Source organism: Sus scrofa, chromosome 2 (assembly GCF_054392235.1).
Source record: "Sus scrofa isolate SSC_HxYL_T2T_F1_AM1 chromosome 2, Sscrofa_HxYL_maternal_Yorkshire_Landrace_v2.0, whole genome shotgun sequence".
Classification (NCBI taxonomy): domain Eukaryota; kingdom Metazoa; phylum Chordata; class Mammalia; order Artiodactyla; family Suidae; genus Sus; species Sus scrofa.
In genome coordinates, this window is record NC_139384.1 from 28,500,859 (window position 1) to 28,518,408 (window position 17,550).

The 17,550-nt window shown below is 39.7% G+C and overlaps 1 protein-coding gene across 10 annotated transcripts in view; it reads right to left on the reverse strand.

Moving 5' to 3' along the window:
- TRIM44 (tripartite motif containing 44) overlaps positions 1-17,550 on the reverse strand; it is a 112,181-nt gene that overhangs the window by 78,441 nt on the left and 16,190 nt on the right. For all 10 annotated transcript variants that reach the window (XR_014837070.1, XR_014837068.1, XR_014837069.1 and 7 more), the window contains exon 2: positions 10,853-10,930. Coding sequence is in view for 3 of the 10 variants with exons in the window: in XM_085011442.1 (XP_084867568.1) it covers positions 10,853-10,930 (78 nt within the window). In the remaining 7 variants the exon portion in view is untranslated. The remainder of the gene's footprint in view (positions 1-10,852; positions 10,931-17,550) is intronic.

Sequence of the window (17,550 nt, forward strand, 5' to 3'; positions counted from 1 at the left end):
TCGCTAAAATACTTTCCAGGCCACCGAAAACCATGATACCAATCATCCTCCATTATTTTTTATCTCCTCAAAAGTTTCTGTTTTCAGGGTACTCATTATTAGAAACATAATATTAGTCCCATTTTATAGATGAAACTGAAGGCTCAGACAAATCATGTGATGGAGATAATAAGTACCAGTATGTGGACTCATCTGGCTCCAATGTCTGTGCTCTTTCACCATAAAGTAAAGGCATCCTCAATCTAACTCTTTTCCCTGCAAATCTGAACAAACTCTATATTGGGTATACTATTCCCCATCCATCTTCTGTATCTTCTGTAAGTGAAAAGTTAATAACTTCCTACAACTACTATCAATTCCATACAGCAATCAGAGAAAGGCAATTTATTGCCATCATGAGCTCTGTGGCCTCGGACAAGTCATTAAACCCTTTAAATGTATGTTTCTTCATCTCTAAAATGGGGATTATAATGTCTAATCTAGTTGAGTTGGGAATTAAGGCAATATCACAGAATGTTTCACCTGCTAAAGAAGTAAAACAAAAGCCTTTCAACAAGAGGATGGTCATCAACAGGATCACTGGGTGGAATGGAAGTTCTCTGCACAACCACAGAGAACTGACAGATTTTGCCCTTCGGCTAAATGCAGTCAATCAGGGGAGAGGCCTGATTTTCAAAGTTTACATTCACACACACGCACACACACACACACACACACACACACACAAGCATCTACATATAGACCTGGATGACTGAGGCTGCATTCTATAGCTTCAGCCTTAAGATATCAAAAAAGAAAAACTCTGTATTTTTCCTTGAGCAAAGCAAGTTTTATTTCCTTTTTTTTTTTTTTTTTTTTTTGCTATTTCTTTGGGCCGCTCCTGCGGCATATGGAGGTTCCCAGGCTAGGGGTCTAATCGGAGCTGTAGCTGCCAGCCTACGCCAGAGCCACAGCAATGCAGGATCCGAGCCGTGTCTGCAACCTATACCACAGCTCATGGCAACGCCGGATCGTTAACCCGCTGAGCAAGGGCAGGGACCGAACCCGCAACCTCATGGTTCCTAGTCAGATTCGTTAACCTCTGCGCCACAACGGGAACTCCATTTTTTTTTTTTTTTTGCTGCTATTTCCTAACTGAATGAGAAGCTGAACTAAGAGAAAAAAAGGGGGGGAGGGGAGGGATAGGAAAAAGGAGACCCTTAAATAAAAGTCTAGGTGATTTTTATCACTATTATCACAATAAAGTTTTATATCTAGATACCCAGGCTCCTAAATTAAATGTCAAATACAATCCTGTCCTGGAAACCTGAAGTGTGGCTGCAAAGGGGGAGTGCTGACAGCTCCACTTCCTTCTTCACCTTGGCCACGCAATAAGCCCTTTAAGCTTTGGCAAAGAGTATATTTTCAAGGCTTCTGTCGCTGCAGAGAGGAGCTGGAGCAGGGGAGAATGACATCACGATGTGTTAATTTTATTAAGCCATTTAAAGCTCAATCCCTTTGATTTCTAACAATACTCCAGCCCACCAGGCAGCTCAGAGACCACATCCACCTAGCTTTAAAATGCCTAGAGTCCATTTGTATGGTACTTCAATCAGGAGCTCTCAGGCTCCAAAAGAAAGAGAGTAGCCAAAGGGCAGAGCTAAGGGGAAGGGGGAAGGGGAAGTAGGAAGGGAACCAGAATCTCAGAGGAGTTTACTTTAAAGTGGGGCTCTATCTCCTAACGAGTCTCTTAAATGTGGTACATAATTTCTTTTGTGACTCTCAATTTATTTTTCTTTTAATTTGGCACCCAGCAGCTTTGCTAACAAGAGAGTTTGTGCCATAGTAATAAACATAATTGCTTTTATGCATTGATTTCTTGTTTCTATTGGGATATATGGACACACAGCTGCACACTCCTCAAGGCAGATATATTTGCTTCAATGTGAATGAGCAACAGAGCTACACTAAACCAACAACAGACAAGGCAGCCATGTAAGTCCAGCCAAGCAGGAACATCTAGCAGTCTCAACTATGGAGATTTAACTCAATTTATTTGCATGTTATTATCACTCAAAGAGGTAGCAATGGTCCTCTAAAATCTGCAATCTCTAAGTGTCACTAATCCCGGGAAGTGTTAATTGTTCAAAGTGCAGAATCCAGTTAGTTATAAACAATTGGCTTATTTTTCTCCACCAGTATTAGAAGGTCTCCTGAACTCTTGGAGGGGGCTAAGGGAGGGAACAGGTCCACGGACCCATGCCCTTCTGCTGGAAACTGTGGTGGTTCTCAGGACTAGGAGAAAAGCAGCAGCCATCACTTACAGGATGTTGTCCTAAGCATTTTAAATGGATTTTCTCATTTAATCTTCTTAACAACCATATGAAATATGTAACATTATCCTTTATTTTGCAGATAGGAAAAAAAAAAAAAAGCTTGAGAAATGAAGAGGTTAATAAGCACAGGATCTGCCCAAGACTGCAAAGTTATCAACTCTGGAGGGCATCAGCCCCAGTGCTTTTATACCTACAGAATACTGTCTCCTGGGGACAGAGGCTAACATTAGATTTCTGACCCTCATTCCTGTCCAGCAGAGGAAAGGAGAAAGAAAGAGACTATTCACTGCTGACAGCTCAAGTGAAGAGCTGAAAAAAGTGATTCAGACAATAATCTCTCTCAACAGCTTTACTGAGATATAATTCACATATCTCAGTATGTGAATTATAAGAATACAAGAATTTAAAGAATACAATTCAGTGGTTTTCACTATATTCAGAGTTGTGTGATCATCACCACTCAATTTTAGAGCATTTTCATCACCACAAAAGAAATTCCATTAGCAGTCACTGCCTCTCCATTCCTCCATCTTTCTCAGCCCCAAGCAACAAGTCTATTCTTCTTCCCTCTAAAAATTTGCCTATTCTGAACATACCATAAAAAAAGAACCATGCAATATTTGGTCTTTGTGAATGATTTCTTTCACTTAGCATGTTTTGGAGAGTAATCCTTGCTGCAGCATGTCTCAGTGCTTGATTTCTTTTTACTGCCAAATACTACTCCACTGTATAGATATACCACATTTTATTTACCCATGCATCAGCTGGGTTGTTTCCACGTTCTGGATAATATGAATAATGCTGCTATGAAAGAACACTGTGTGCAATTTTTGTGTGGATGTATATTTTCATTTCTCTTGGGTATAGACCTAAGAGTGGAATTGCTGGATTACAGAGCAACTCTGTGCTTAACCTTCTGAGGAAGTGCAAGATCATTTTCCAAAGTGAATATATCATTATATACCCCTCCCCTCAGAAATGTATGAGGGTTCCAATTTTTCCGCATCCCTGTTATATGAACAAAACTTCTCTTCACTGGGAAAACTAGAGCTGTACTCCTAAAATCTATCAACCTTCTTCAGCTCTGCTATAACTGCCTGGTGAACTTGGGCAAGAACCTTTATTCTCCTGGTGCCTCAATGTCCTGGCGCAGATGGCCCCAGACTTCCCACTGCATTTACTCATTCAGTCACATCATGTGAGACACCCGACCAGAGGGGAGGTAGATGATGTGAAACAGACAGCCTGGGGCTAACAGTGCATCTATACATCTGACTTTGCATTAATTCAGTTTCCACTGTGCCTGAATAACCTTAGAATGTGACTGTCATGCCTGCCTCAGAAAACAAATAAACTCAAAGAGCCTGCTTATGTCATTAGGGAGAAGACATGTCTTACTACATGAAGTTTCTATTTGGCAATAATGACAGACTGTCATTCAAGATTTTAGTATTCTAAATTGTGGTTCAAAGACAGTGATTTAAGTGATAAAATGTACGCATTTATAAGGAATATGTTAGGTGAAAAAGGAGGGATACAAATTATGTACAGGGTATATAAAGTTATAAAGCTTTATATATATATATACACACACACATATATATATATATGAACTGTGTGTGTGCATATGCACACACAGAGAATAATAGTTATATACACAGTTGACTCTTAAAAAAACAGTGGGGTTAGGGGGCTGACCCTATGACTTTCTATGCAGTTGAAAATCCTTGTACAACTTAGAGTCAGCCCTCTGTATACAGATTCCTCCATATCCGTGCTTCTGCATCCAGAGTCAACCTACTGCAGATCATGCAGTACTACAGTATTTACTATTGAAAAAAATCCTTGTAAAAGTGGGCCCATGCAGTTCAAACCTTGTTGTTCAAGGGTCAATTATATACAGAATAATAGGACTCTTCTATCTGAAAGGCAAAGTACCATAATATTAACCAGGTTTTTTTTTTCACTGATGTGTCTCAAAGTATGGTGTATTAAGGCTGTGCATCAGGCTGCATATTAAAAAAGCGGAATTCAGAACTACCAAATGAGACATTCTGAGTGAAGCTCAAGAATCCATGTTTAAAAAAAAAAAAAAAAAGCACTAGAAGTTTAAAAACTACTGCAGGTAGCAGAAGACTGGCTTTTTTTTTTCTTCATTATATTTGTCTGTGTTTTCCAAATTTTTCTACAAACGTGTTACTTTTATAACTGGGAGACAGAAAAAGGGGGAATTATTTTGTTTTAATAACATCAGGGAGATGGTGAAAGAGGGCAGAGAGCTCATTTCTCCTCTTTCTGCTGCCCAAGTGTCTATAGAGAATGACAAGGGGCCACATTTGCTTCTGGGTGAATTTCACGCCTCAGGGTCTAGACTGGACCTGAGAAAGCGTGGGTAGTTTTCCTACTTGGTGTCCTCCATCCATAAGCAAAATACTGAAGCATTTCATTTAGTTCTTCATTTATCCAAGGCTAAATGCTCTGGGGCTGTCATGGCTCTTTGCCATCTCTCCACATTTTCTCCAGTCCTGGGACTCTAGGCTTGTGGGGAGCTGTGGTTGCAGGATACAGTAAAGGAGGGGAAATAAAGTATGAGGGAAAGAGAGTTAATGAAGAGCCATACTGCTAGGGATGACAGGCTACGTGTATAAATATCGACATCCATGGATTCAACAATAGTGTGGGGATGAACAAGAAGCAGCAGGACAAATCTAATGGGTCCTGATCCCATCACTTACTATTAGCAAGCTATTTAAACCCTCTAAGTCTTGGATTGCTTATCCATAAAACAAGGCAAACAGTAATATTTCTTTTCATATGGTTATCATAATAGATAAAGCATATCTACTACTATGTGCCAGGTATGATGCTAGTAGGGCTTGAGAATAGAGATAAAATAAGCTCAATTCATGCCTTCCAAGATTACCACTTACAACTTCTTTTTACATAAAGTGAAGAAATAGGTCAATAATTCTAATAACCTTCCAACCAAAGAAACACTTTTGAATGAATCAACTTGATAACTGAGACACCTCAATTTCCTGCTTCAGTTGGTTGAGTAAACACTGCCCTAGTCAATATTTCTATCCTGCAGCAGGGCAAGGACTAGCACAAGGCTTGGCTTGATCCTGGCGAATAAGTGGACACTAACACCAAGATTCAAGTTAGGTTTTGCTTATATCTATTACTATTTGCATGTGGAAAATCTATCATTTTAATAATAGTCTGATTAGCACAGTAATGAATGACTGGTCTATGTTCCACATCAATGATATCGGTTATTAGAAAGGATTGTAAGGTTCCTGTAGTTATAAAATGATCTGTAAATGCTAAAAAAATAAGAAAACAATTCTCAGTTTTATTTAACTAATTTCATGTTACTAGACAATTCTTTGGTTTCACACTTCAGTAAGAATACCTTTAGAGATCAGAGAAAATAAGAAGGAAAAGAATCTGATTATGTTCTGGATCCCATGTTTAATCCCACTTCAGTCAGACAAAATAATGTAAGTCATTTGGCTTGAGTTTAGGATGCTTTTTTTTTTTAGAATAACTTATTAAATTAGCATGAATTCAAGATAAACAAATATGGTTTTAATTGTTTCAAGAACGCCAGTTATAGGAAACAGTGAATGGCACATTTTAGATGGAAAGAAAAACAATCAATATGTAATAGAGAAAATGGCTATTATTAGCTGCATAATGAGAGGTTAGTTTGATTGAGCTTAGCATGTTATGATTTTGGTTTAATGCTTTCTGGGAGACTAGGCGGTGGGGAAGAAGGGAAGGGAATCAATATGTTTTCTAAGTTTCAGTTTCCTCTGGGTAAACTACACAAGATAACTGCATGGTCACCACAAAGGAAAGCTGTAAAGAACTCAGATGCTTTAAATTTCCTAAAAATCCAGGTCTGGACATATGCGCACATATATACCCCGATTAATTACATCTTTTAATTTCCTTAAAGACTAGCATAAAGGGAAGAAAGCTATAGACTAAAATCCTGCTTTATGCAACAGATGTTTTTGAAAAGTTTGGCTGAAAAAAAAATGTTTGCAAACCTGATCATGTCAAACATATTAGAATTATTTAATAAACCACTTCCAACTTAACAAAATAAAAACTGTTATTAAAAATAATTTCTTTCCACCATATACAAGTTCTAGGTCCCAGGGCTCATTACAGCAAGATGCATGCACACAACTTCGTCTGGATCTGTGCCTTCTTTACCAACCATCACTGGTTCTCATGCCTGTCCTCATGTTCCTCCCTAGTGGCTGGGCTCCTCTGATGTTAGATCTCAGCCCACTCCTGGACCTCCTAATTCCTGACCAGGACTCCTAATTCCTGACCAGGACTCCTTTCCCTTTTTTTGGCTTTGCTACTTCTCTGTTGGACAGAACTATTTAAAGGCATCCTATCCCCTTGGGCAGCCTAAGCTGATGACTCAGTTCACCTCCCTTCCCCTCCCTTATTCCTTTGCTACCTCGGCTCAATGTATTTGCTTTCTAAGCCTGGACTTTCATGTGTTTCATTTTTTTCAAGGCTGAAATCCTTTGGACTTATTTAGAAGAGCTCTTCTAGATATTTGCTGAAAGGAATTAAAAAACACAAGAAGGCGGGAAAACAAGGCCAAGCACAGCTTCTGGACCTCCCTGACCCACTGATTCAAAAGCTGAGGGTGGGCCCAGCACTCTGTACATTAACAAGTCCTCCAGGTGGTTTTCATGCAAACTAAAGTTTAAGAACCACTGGTCTGAGAAAAGAGGCTGTCTGACCAATACTGTGGAAAAAATGAGGCATCTCATCAAAAAGTCTAGATTAATGACATAGAAAAATGTTTAAGACATTCTATATAATAAAACCAAGCAAATGAGGTCCTGCTGTATAGCACAGGGAACTGAATCCAACCACCTGTGATAGAACATGATAGAGGATAACATGAGAAAAAGAATATGTATTTATATATATGTATGACTGGGTCACTTTGTCACTTTGCTGTACAGCAGAAATTGACAGAACATTGTGGATCAAACTATAACAAAAAAATTTTAAACCATAGCTATAGTATATTTTTATAAAATATCTTAGAAGTATATTTCCACATGAAAAAAATGTCTAGAAGGTTAAATACCAAACTGTTAATAATGGCTTACTTGAGGGAAATTCATTTTACTTTTCCTTTGTGGATATCTGTATTTTTAATCTATAAGTATATATTACTTAATAATTTAAAAAACAGTTAATCTAGGCATCTTCCACTCTTCTCTGGCAAAACTCAGTTAAAATTAACTCAGTCCCAGGAGACCTCAATGTCTGGACTAATCAAGCTTTGTGAGGCTTTAGGGAATTCTAGAGGAAGTGAGGCAGAGATAGTGTTCAGTGCTCCATGACTCAATCAGTTCTTCTATGTAAAGCTGCTGTGCCAGGAAATGACAGGTCATAAAGCCTGAGAGATTCTGCCCTTCTTAAATAGGCCAAGTTAAAAAAGGGATGGTGGGGTTCAGAGGGAAAACAGACTAAAAAAAAAACTATGGGTTCTTTTGGAAGACATCAATTTATTTCTAGGAAAATTTTCCTTACTGCAGAAACTATGTATCTAATTATCCCCTTTTCATCCCCTCTTTGTGATCTGGCAGTCATTCTACAACTTTGTTGGTTCTTCTTCAAGCTGGCTCCAGGTAAAATTAGCATACACTTATGGCAGACTAGACAGGGGCTTGAAAATAAAAGAGATAGTGGGAAATTATCCAGGGTGAGATAAAGAGAGGATAAAAGAAAGGTGAGTATGTATAAACATATCCAAGATAAAGTGAGGTCCTAAAAAATATCCTTTAGCTTATGATGCATCATGGGAAAATCCTGAGGCTTCCATTGTTTGCTCTCATGGGACCACTCAATTCTTTCACCTCTGGCAAGTGTCCCATCAAAAGCACTATATGCCTTCATAAAGGATCCCAAAGCACTTTACCTATATTATCACCATGCACAGAAGTGACTCAGTGTAATTTGTACACATCCTCTCGAATTCACTGCCTAGACGCATGTGGGTGTGGCAGAAAGAGAAAATACAGTTGTCTCCTTCAGGATAGCTATTGTCCCAAAAACCAGAGAAAGCCGGTTAAAAAAGCTTTCCGTTATCTTTAATATTTAATTGGTTCATCTTCACTTAAAGGAAAACTACTTTGGTGTAAGGAGTTTGGGGGGGGGGTCCTTTCCACTTTGAGCTAAGAAAGGTTACCCCAATTTTTTCCAGATACTTTCTACCTCTGGAATCCTAACCACACCAGAAGACAGGTATCGCCAATGACCCAGTAGTTTTAATGCTGTATGAAGAGGAAATTATTTTGTAGACTGGTGACTGCAGCCACCTTCTGTAGAGCCTGTCACTGTCTGTGGCTCTGCCTTATGCAGTGTTTCAGATTAGAAAATGGAGGCACAATGTTGTTACGTGGTAGAAAGGAGATGAATCACAGTGCTTACAATATAATACAAAAGAGCACAGGCACTGGAATTAGATTTTGAATCTCAGCTCTAAATTATACTCTATCTGGGGCAAATGGCCCTATCTGGGCCTCAGTGTTCTTATCAATAAAATGGGAATAAAAGCTAGTTTACAAGGCTATTGCAATGATCACAGGTATATAAGAGGAGAGAGGGAATGAAGAGGTGGTGCTTTAAATGAACCTGTCTACAAAACAGACTCTCAGGACATGGAGAACAGACTGTGCTTGCCAAGAAGGAAGGGGAGGGAGTGGAATGGACTGAAAATATGGGGTTAATAGATGTAAACCATTACATTTATATGGATAGACAATAAGGTCCTACTATATAGCACAGGGAACTATATCCAATTTCCTGGGACAGACCATGATGGAAAATAATATTAAAAAAGAGAATATATATATATATATGTCATATATATGTATGACTGAGTCACCTTGCTGTATGGCAGAAATTGGCAAAACACTATAAATCAAATATATATATTTTGTCTTTTTGCCTTTTCTAGGGCCACTTCCCGCAGTATATGGAGGTTCCCGGGCTAGGGGTTGAATCGGAGCTGTAGCCACTGGCCTACACCACAGCCACAGCAATATGGGATCCAAGCTGTGTCTGCGACCTACGCCACAGCTCACGGCAATGCCAGATCCTTAACCCACTGAGCAAGGCCTCAGGGTTCCTAGTCGGATTTGTTAACCACTGAGCCACGATGGGAACTCCCTGTAAATCAATTATACTTTAATAAAAAAATAAAATAAAATAACACCAAAAAAAGAAGTGATGGAGTTCCCGTCATGGCACAGTGGTTAGCAAATCTGACTAGGAACCATGAGGTTGTGGGTTAGATCTTTGGCCTTGCTCAGTGGGTTAAGGATCCGGCGTTGCTGTAAGCTGTGGTGTATGTCTCAGACATGGCTTGGATCCCTTGTTGCTGTGGCTCTGGTGCAGGCCAGCGTCTACAGCTCCAATTAGACCTCTAGCCTGGGAACCTCCATATGCCACGGGAAGCAGCCCTAGAAAAGGCAGAAAGACTGAAAAAAAGGGGGGGTGGTAGTGCTTAATAGGTACAGTTTCAGTTTAGGACGATACAGAAAGTTCAGGAGATGGATCGTGGTGATGCTCCACAACAATGGCCACTGAGTAATACACTTAAAATAGTTTTTTAAAATGGTAAATTTCATTATGTACATTTTACCATATTTTTTTAAAAAGTATGTAAGGCTCTTAGCACAGTGCCTGGCTCTTGCTAGGTGCTCAAGAAATTCTAGTCTTATTGCCCTTATAATTTTTTTAAATTTTTAAATTAAAAAAAGACAATACAAAAAGCCAAACAAAATCATGCTCCTTTCTGTACTTAATTATAGAAGCTTTGACTCTCAGGCAGAGCCAGCTGGCACCAATACCTGGTAGTGCCACAGCAAGTGTCTGGGGAGGAGAAGGGAGGCTGTGTTAGTCATAATCCCTCTGGCATGTTCAGTTCCCAGTCCACCCCCAACCCTGGTATGATGTCTCCCAGAATAACAATCCTACAGCCCCCAACATCTTACAAAGAAAACCGGGAAGCTTAAACCATTTCCCAGACCAGACTCCAGGTCATGAGGACAAAAGCATTCACAGTAGCAGCTGGCTGACGTAAGTAGGGGAGTGACAAGATGCTAGTACTGAACACCAACTGGATCGGTCTGAGCTTGTTCCAGTCCTCAGCATTAAGCTGATGGTATCTCTGATGCCTCTGGCTGGATTTAATGGACACAGAGGTCAGCAGTCTCAAAGGCCCGGTAAAGGAAGATTAAAAATGCACTTGTCTGCAGTTCAGAGAAAACATTTAATGATTATGTGTTGTAAGTCATAAAATACAGAAGGGGGAAATAGATGACTTATCTCTAGGCATATTAGAACACTGCTTTTGATGGGCAGGCTTAATTAGATCTTGATGCAATGTTCACATAGATGGTCATTAACATCCCTTGAATTTAGCTCAAGGAGAATGAAGTGACTGGGTACCAATATCCAATTAATTCTAAAACAATACTTACTTTAGGGTCTGAGCTCTTGAACTTTAACCTTTCCACCAACTCTATCATGGCTGCCTTCAATCCGCCTGAGTCTTTGCTCTAGAAGAAAGAAAAGGCAGGGGTCATTAGACAGCATTTTGTTGCTCTCTCAACACAAATAGCATTTCATGGGACAATGAAAGGGAAAGCAATTTTTTCTTCTTATCAGCCAAGAGAACTAAACGACTAAGGAAAGCTGTGTTGTCTGTCATCCTCTTTTCTATGGACAAAGAGGGTCAGGACATAAATTGCCCAGTGACCCCAGAGAACAATTGGAATGAAAATTAAATGCAATTTGAATAGGCTGACTCATGGCTTCATCTCAGGGCTCAACTGCACCAGTACTCACTAAGGGCTGAAGTTTTGCAAAAGAGCCTTCCATCTGGGATGTCTATTTTATGACCTAGTGATTTTTATTTTAAACTTCTACATACCAAATACAGAAATATGCAATCTTAAATATTCTTGTAAAAATAAAAACAAAGAAAATGCCCTAAGATTTAATTGGAAATGATATTTCAGTGTGCTGGCTGAGTACAGGTTTCTGAGTCAGACATATAAGATTTCAAACATGGGGTCTGCATTAACTGGTTGATTAACCTCAGGAAAATTACTGACTTTCTCAAAACCTCTCCTTTTTGATAAAATGTGGATATAAACAAGGTTATTTTAAGCTTAATTGAAATGGTATTTGTAAAGGCATTAGCACAGTATACGGCACATAGTAAGTGCTCAATAAATGTCACTTATTATTGTCAGGATTGCATTGGAATGGCTTAGAGTAGCACAGTCCAACAGAAATAGAATATAAGCCGCAAATGCAAGGCACATACATAATTTTAAGTTTTCAAGTTGTCACAAAAATAAAGTGAAATTAATTTTACATAACTCAGTATATCTATAATATAATAAGTGCAACACGTAATTTCAACATGAGGTATTTTATGTATGTTTCCCTACTAGGTCTTTGAAATCTACTGTGTATTTCATACTATAGCCCAATTCAATGTGGACTTGCCCCATTTCAAAGGCTGCAAAGCCATCTAGGGTTAGTGACTACTGTACTGGTCAGCACAGATTTAATGCATATACAAAAGCCACGATGCATGGATTCAAGTCTCAAATCTACCACTAGATTTGTGCGACTTTAGGCAAGTCACTTAGCCTCTGTGTGCCTCGATTTCTTTATCTTCAATATGAAGCTAATACTAGTACCTATTTCATAGGGGTGTAATAAGATAAAAATGAGTTCATATACATTTGGAATAGGGCCTGGTACATAGTAAAGACAATAGATATATGAGACATTTTTATTACTATTACCTGTCTCACCATATTCTAAACTCCTTAAGGGTAAGAGCTCATCTTCTTTCTCTGTATTTGTGCCCAGCATCAAGGTATGTGAAAAAGTGTGCTGAAGAAATGGATGAATGAAGGTGCAATCTGAAGATATGAATGCCCTTGTCATCATACGTGGGTGTAGCACAAGCTAAAATCACATGAATTAGTTTATTTTCTTATCTCAACTCCTTGGGGGTAAGATAGGATCATCACCTTATTTTTCCAGTGAGGAAAAAGAAGTAGGAAGAAGCAAAATGACAATAAAAAGTACCATATAAACAAACACTACAAATATCTGTTCCTCAAAACTGACCTCAGAATCAGTAATATTTTCCAAATATTTTTGGCAGATTCCAATTCCTCCAAGACAGGACATATTTTGAATAACACTCTGTCATACAGATTAAAAGAGACTAAAGTCTAAACGCTTTTTCCCTCTAACCTCCTCTCTCCCCCAAGTCTATCAAGTAAAAGTCTGATGGAACATGACTAAGACCAGAATCTGCTTTAGATGTGCTCTCCAAGTACAGCTGAGTTAATACTGCCATTCTAAGTGGTTCTAAATTTTAATAGTTTGTATTTTTTAAATGATAGTTTATAACTCTCCAAATTTCTTCACCAACTTAAATCTTTAACCTCTGGTCTGACAGCAGACATTTGAGAAAAGGAATCTGGAGATCACGTACCAGGGAGTGTGTGAGACCTGAAGTACCTAAAAAAGGGTTAAGTTGCCAGAAACAATCCTGTTTTTATGAGATGATCAGACAATAAAGCCTGCCTGGTGATATCACTCCTCTAACCTGCTTCTCATTGGCTGAACCAAGCAGGTCACTTGTCCCTGGAAAGCTCTCTTCCCCCACATCCCAGCTGCCACTGCCCATTTTAAGCTCTTCAACAAGAGCCCTGATATACAGTGACTTTCCCCCTGGCTCTAGAGAACAGAAAGGAATGCACCAAACTGTGTCTTAAAACATTCAGAAGAAAAACAGGACGATGGAGGGATACCTAAGAAGCAAACAGCCTGCTTGCAGGCAGATGTGTCTTGTGTGGAGAGATAAGGGAACCCTCAGCCTTCTTTCATAAAAATACAACGTGTCAGCAGAATCCTTCCTCCTTTTCACAAAGCCTCAGCAGCCCTGCCTACCCAGCCCTGCCTACCCAGCCCTGTGACAGAGGAGAGGCACAGACTCTCCCTTCAGGGAAGTTCACCCATACTACCTCCCACCCCACTCTCCATGAGGATTATTCTCAAAGATCAATCGGGGTCTATATTGAGCCAGCCTTTAAACAGGTGGGAAGAAAACCTTTCCCACCCCCACCAATAATAAGCAGTTGGTCAGAAGGGAGAGGCTCCTCTGGGTAGACCCGCCTCTGACAGCTGCAGGACTGGTTCAAATCCACTTCCTTTCTTTTCTCATACCCAGCCCCTTCCTGCACCTCGAGGGCCTTGCACACCAAAGTTCACACTAGTAAACCCAAGCTTTCAGACATCCCTCTCAGTTGCCCTTGACCACACCTGGGACCTAGAGATGCACACAGCAGAGATGGGATCTAATGGTTTGATCCATCTTTGGGAGGATGGACTCAAAAAGAGCCTTTGCAGACCCTGGAAGGAGGGTCAGGACAATTCATCAGGCAATTCTTGGGCCCTGGGTACTTGAAGAGTGGTCTAGAAGGAGGCAGGTATGTCTAAAGGAAGTGCACAGGGCAGGGGCACAGAGCTGTCCAGGTCTACAGTGATATTTGAGTATGAATGTCCCCAAACCATAGGGTAGTATCACATTTTAGTTAATTATTTGCTTGCAGAGGGCAGTAGCCAGAATAGGGGATTGCGCTCTCACACATCCCTACTGTGGTGGAACAGAACGGTGCCTCCGAAACCTATGTTCTAATTGAGAAGTTAGAAGAATTCTAACCTTGCAGACATTTGGTTCCATAAATGACGATTCTATTCTGTCAGTCCTTGGGGCAGGCAGGCACTGTGCGTGGAGAAGAAGTGAGATTCTCCTGATACTGCTCTTCCTTACCCCATCCCACACAGTGTTTTCCAAGAACACAGGAGTTCAATGTGAGCATATCTTGTTTATGTACCTCTTTCCTCCCCCCCCAGGAAATGCAGATTAAAACAAGACAAGTGCTATGTTGTGACATCCACCCCTCAAAATCTGATCACTCTGTAGAGATGTGTGATGCTTCATAAAAGCCAGCACCTAAGGACGAATCATAATAAAGCCAAAGAAAGGACACAACGCCTACATTTCAAGGTAGTCTTAACTCTCCAAAGCACTTTCATCGGCATTTCACCAAAAAAACCCCCAAAAAGTAGGATATTCTCACTTCACAGCTGAGAAAATGGCCGGTGGAAATCAAATGAGAAATCACAGTACTCATATACTCTTCCACTAGCATGACACAGTAACACAGTAACTAAACGGTAGTGTATTCTCACTGTACAGTGGAGAAAAATGGTTCTGTTGAAGTCAAATGATCTCCCCCAAATCACAGAGCTAGTACGTGGCAAAACCAAGATCAAAATGATTGAAATGAAAAGATTTATAACATATACAAGAGAAAAGGCTGGTATCAATAATATACAAGAAAATACATAAGGGATCCCTATAAATAAGAAAAGGCCAAAGAAGCACGAAAGAAATCCCAACAAAGGATATGAACATAATAGAAGTGTGAAATGGCTAATAAACCTATGAAAAGATAAAAAAGATACTCAAACTTACAATTATGATATAATTTCTTACCTATCATATTAAAAAAGTTTTGATTTGAGAATACCAATTGATGAGAGATTTGGGGAAAATTGGGGATTTTCATAAGTTGCTGATATAATATGATAAAGCTACTTTGAAATCACATGCTAGCACGTCCATTTTTTTGGTCTGTTTTCTCGCCTTTGAAATACTAACATGTGTAAAGGAGGCATGCACAAAAATAGTTATTGCAGTACTGTTGTAATACTGGAAACTGGAAACATCCCAAGCATCCATCAATAATGGGTGGCTAAATAAACTATGGAAATAACAAATGGGATATGACATAGAAATATTTAAAAATGAAGTAGACCTATCTTCTAGGTGTGTAGCTGGGTACAAGGCAACATCCAATGTTAATTTTCTTTAAAACTTGCAAAACAACACATACTATAAATATCATTTATAGAAAAAGCTATTCTTTTCTGAGTGATACATATGTATGTAAAAGACAAGATAAATCAATGACTAGAGAGACTAGCAGTGAAGACAGTAATAGGAAGAGTCTTAGACTTATTTAAATTTACTCCTATTGTCTAATTAAGTTTTAATACACAGAAAGGGAGGGAGGGGAAAAGGGAGGACCGCCGTGTGGCTTCTGCTTCAAGTACCTCTCTCCAAGAGTTTAAGTATAAATATTGGGGCACTGATTCCTTCGCATTCAAACATATAAGTCAACAGGTATAAGAGAGGGGTTTTTTAATCTAATGTTCACATACTGATTTCAGGGAGGGAGTCTGAAACCCCTCAAATTGTATGCAAAATTTAGAATGAACATGTACTTTTCTATGAAAAGGGGCTTGAGTGTTCCTCAGAATCCCTCAAAAGTTTAACTTTCCTGGGGAGTTCCCGTCGTGGCACAGTGGTTAACGAATCCCACCAGGAACCATGAGGTTGCGGGTTCGGTCCCTGGCCTTGCTCAGTGGGTTAAGGATCCAGTGTTGCCGTGAGCTGTGGTGTAGGCTGCAGACGCGGCTCGGATCCGGAGTTGCTGTGGCTCTGGCGTAGGCCAGTGGCTACAGCTCCAATTCGACCCCTAGCCTGGGAACCTCCATATGCCGCAGGAGCGGCCCAAAGAAATAGCAAAAAGACAAAAAAAAAAAAAATTTAACTTTCCTAGTGTAAAGAACATTGCATAAAGAGAAAAGAGACCTAAGCTCCATTCCTAGTTACTGTCCTTCAAATTGCTGTATGAGCTTGGGAAAGTCACTTTACATCTCTGAGTTTCTGTTTCTCAATTTCTAAGTGAGGAAAATGGGTCAAATCAGAATGTACAAATTCACAGCCTGCAGCCTATATAACTTTTTTTTTTTTTTTTTTAGTTTTTAGCATGTTGTCCTACACAACATACTAGGAATTTTTAATTATTGCCAACATTTAAAAATCAGGAAATAAGACATAATAAAGATTTCTAGCTTCTTCTTAAAATCTGAAAGGTATGACTGCACTGAGCTCCCTTTCCCATTTAGCAGCAACTGGCTGAAGGTGAGCAGCAGCTTTAAGCAAGGCAAGCTCTCTGCAGTGTTCCAGTTAGCCTGGCCAGCGTCTCTCATTTACATTAACTTTTGGGTCCCTGCAGACATTGGAAGTTGCTATCTCTGAAAGCAATTCTCTAACAGTTGTCTACCTCTAAGGGTTCTTGCATTTGAACACCAAGAAAGTTGAAATGTCTTCTTAAAAGGGGTTCAGAATACCTCATTAACATATGTTCATCCATTCACTCCAAAATACAGAAATAATACAGTTCATTGTAAAGGGAACGTCCTTTGAATGGGCAATGGGGCAGAAACAAAGGTGGAATATGGTAGGTAAAAGCGGCATCAGAATAGGAAGTATTTCTTGACAACTGGCCTCTACACCTTCATAGGAGTCAGTCTAGTTTAATGCCAATAACCATCTGGGCATCAAAGGAAAGGTCATGTGTCAGTAGAAATCTAAGTGTGAACCACCTAAATATCCTAAACGGCTCCTGAATGTTGAATTCTATATGACAAAGAATGAGAAGAAGCTGAGTTCAGAAAGAATACTGACTGCCTATCTTTTTTTTTTTTAGTCCCAGTGGCCTTGTGTTGGTACCACCACACCACGTCCACAAATTCATTACCATCTTCTTCATATGACATGATTTACCAACTCCAAATCCATTTTCCATTAGGCAATCACCTTTGTACAGTTGCTTAGATCCAAAATCATTTTTGTGTGGAAGAAAAACTATCACCATGTCATTTCAGACCTAACTCCAATACACAGGCCAAGTTCCAGTACTCTTCACCACCGCCACATAGTGACACTGCTCCTACTCACCAACCTTATGGTCTATTCTCCACACAGGAGCCAGAATGAAATTTTAAGAACATGAATCATATCACTCATTCTCCTGCTTAAATAGTCTACGGCTACTCAGGGTGAAATCCAAAATCTTCATCACAGCCTACTTGGGAACGTGACCTCATCTACTACTCCCCACCCAGCACCCTTACTCATTATACTCTAGCCATCTTTTATCTCCCAGTAAGCTTGTCCTCTCTGAGTCTCTACACTCGCTACTTCCTCCAACTGGATGCCCCCAAATCC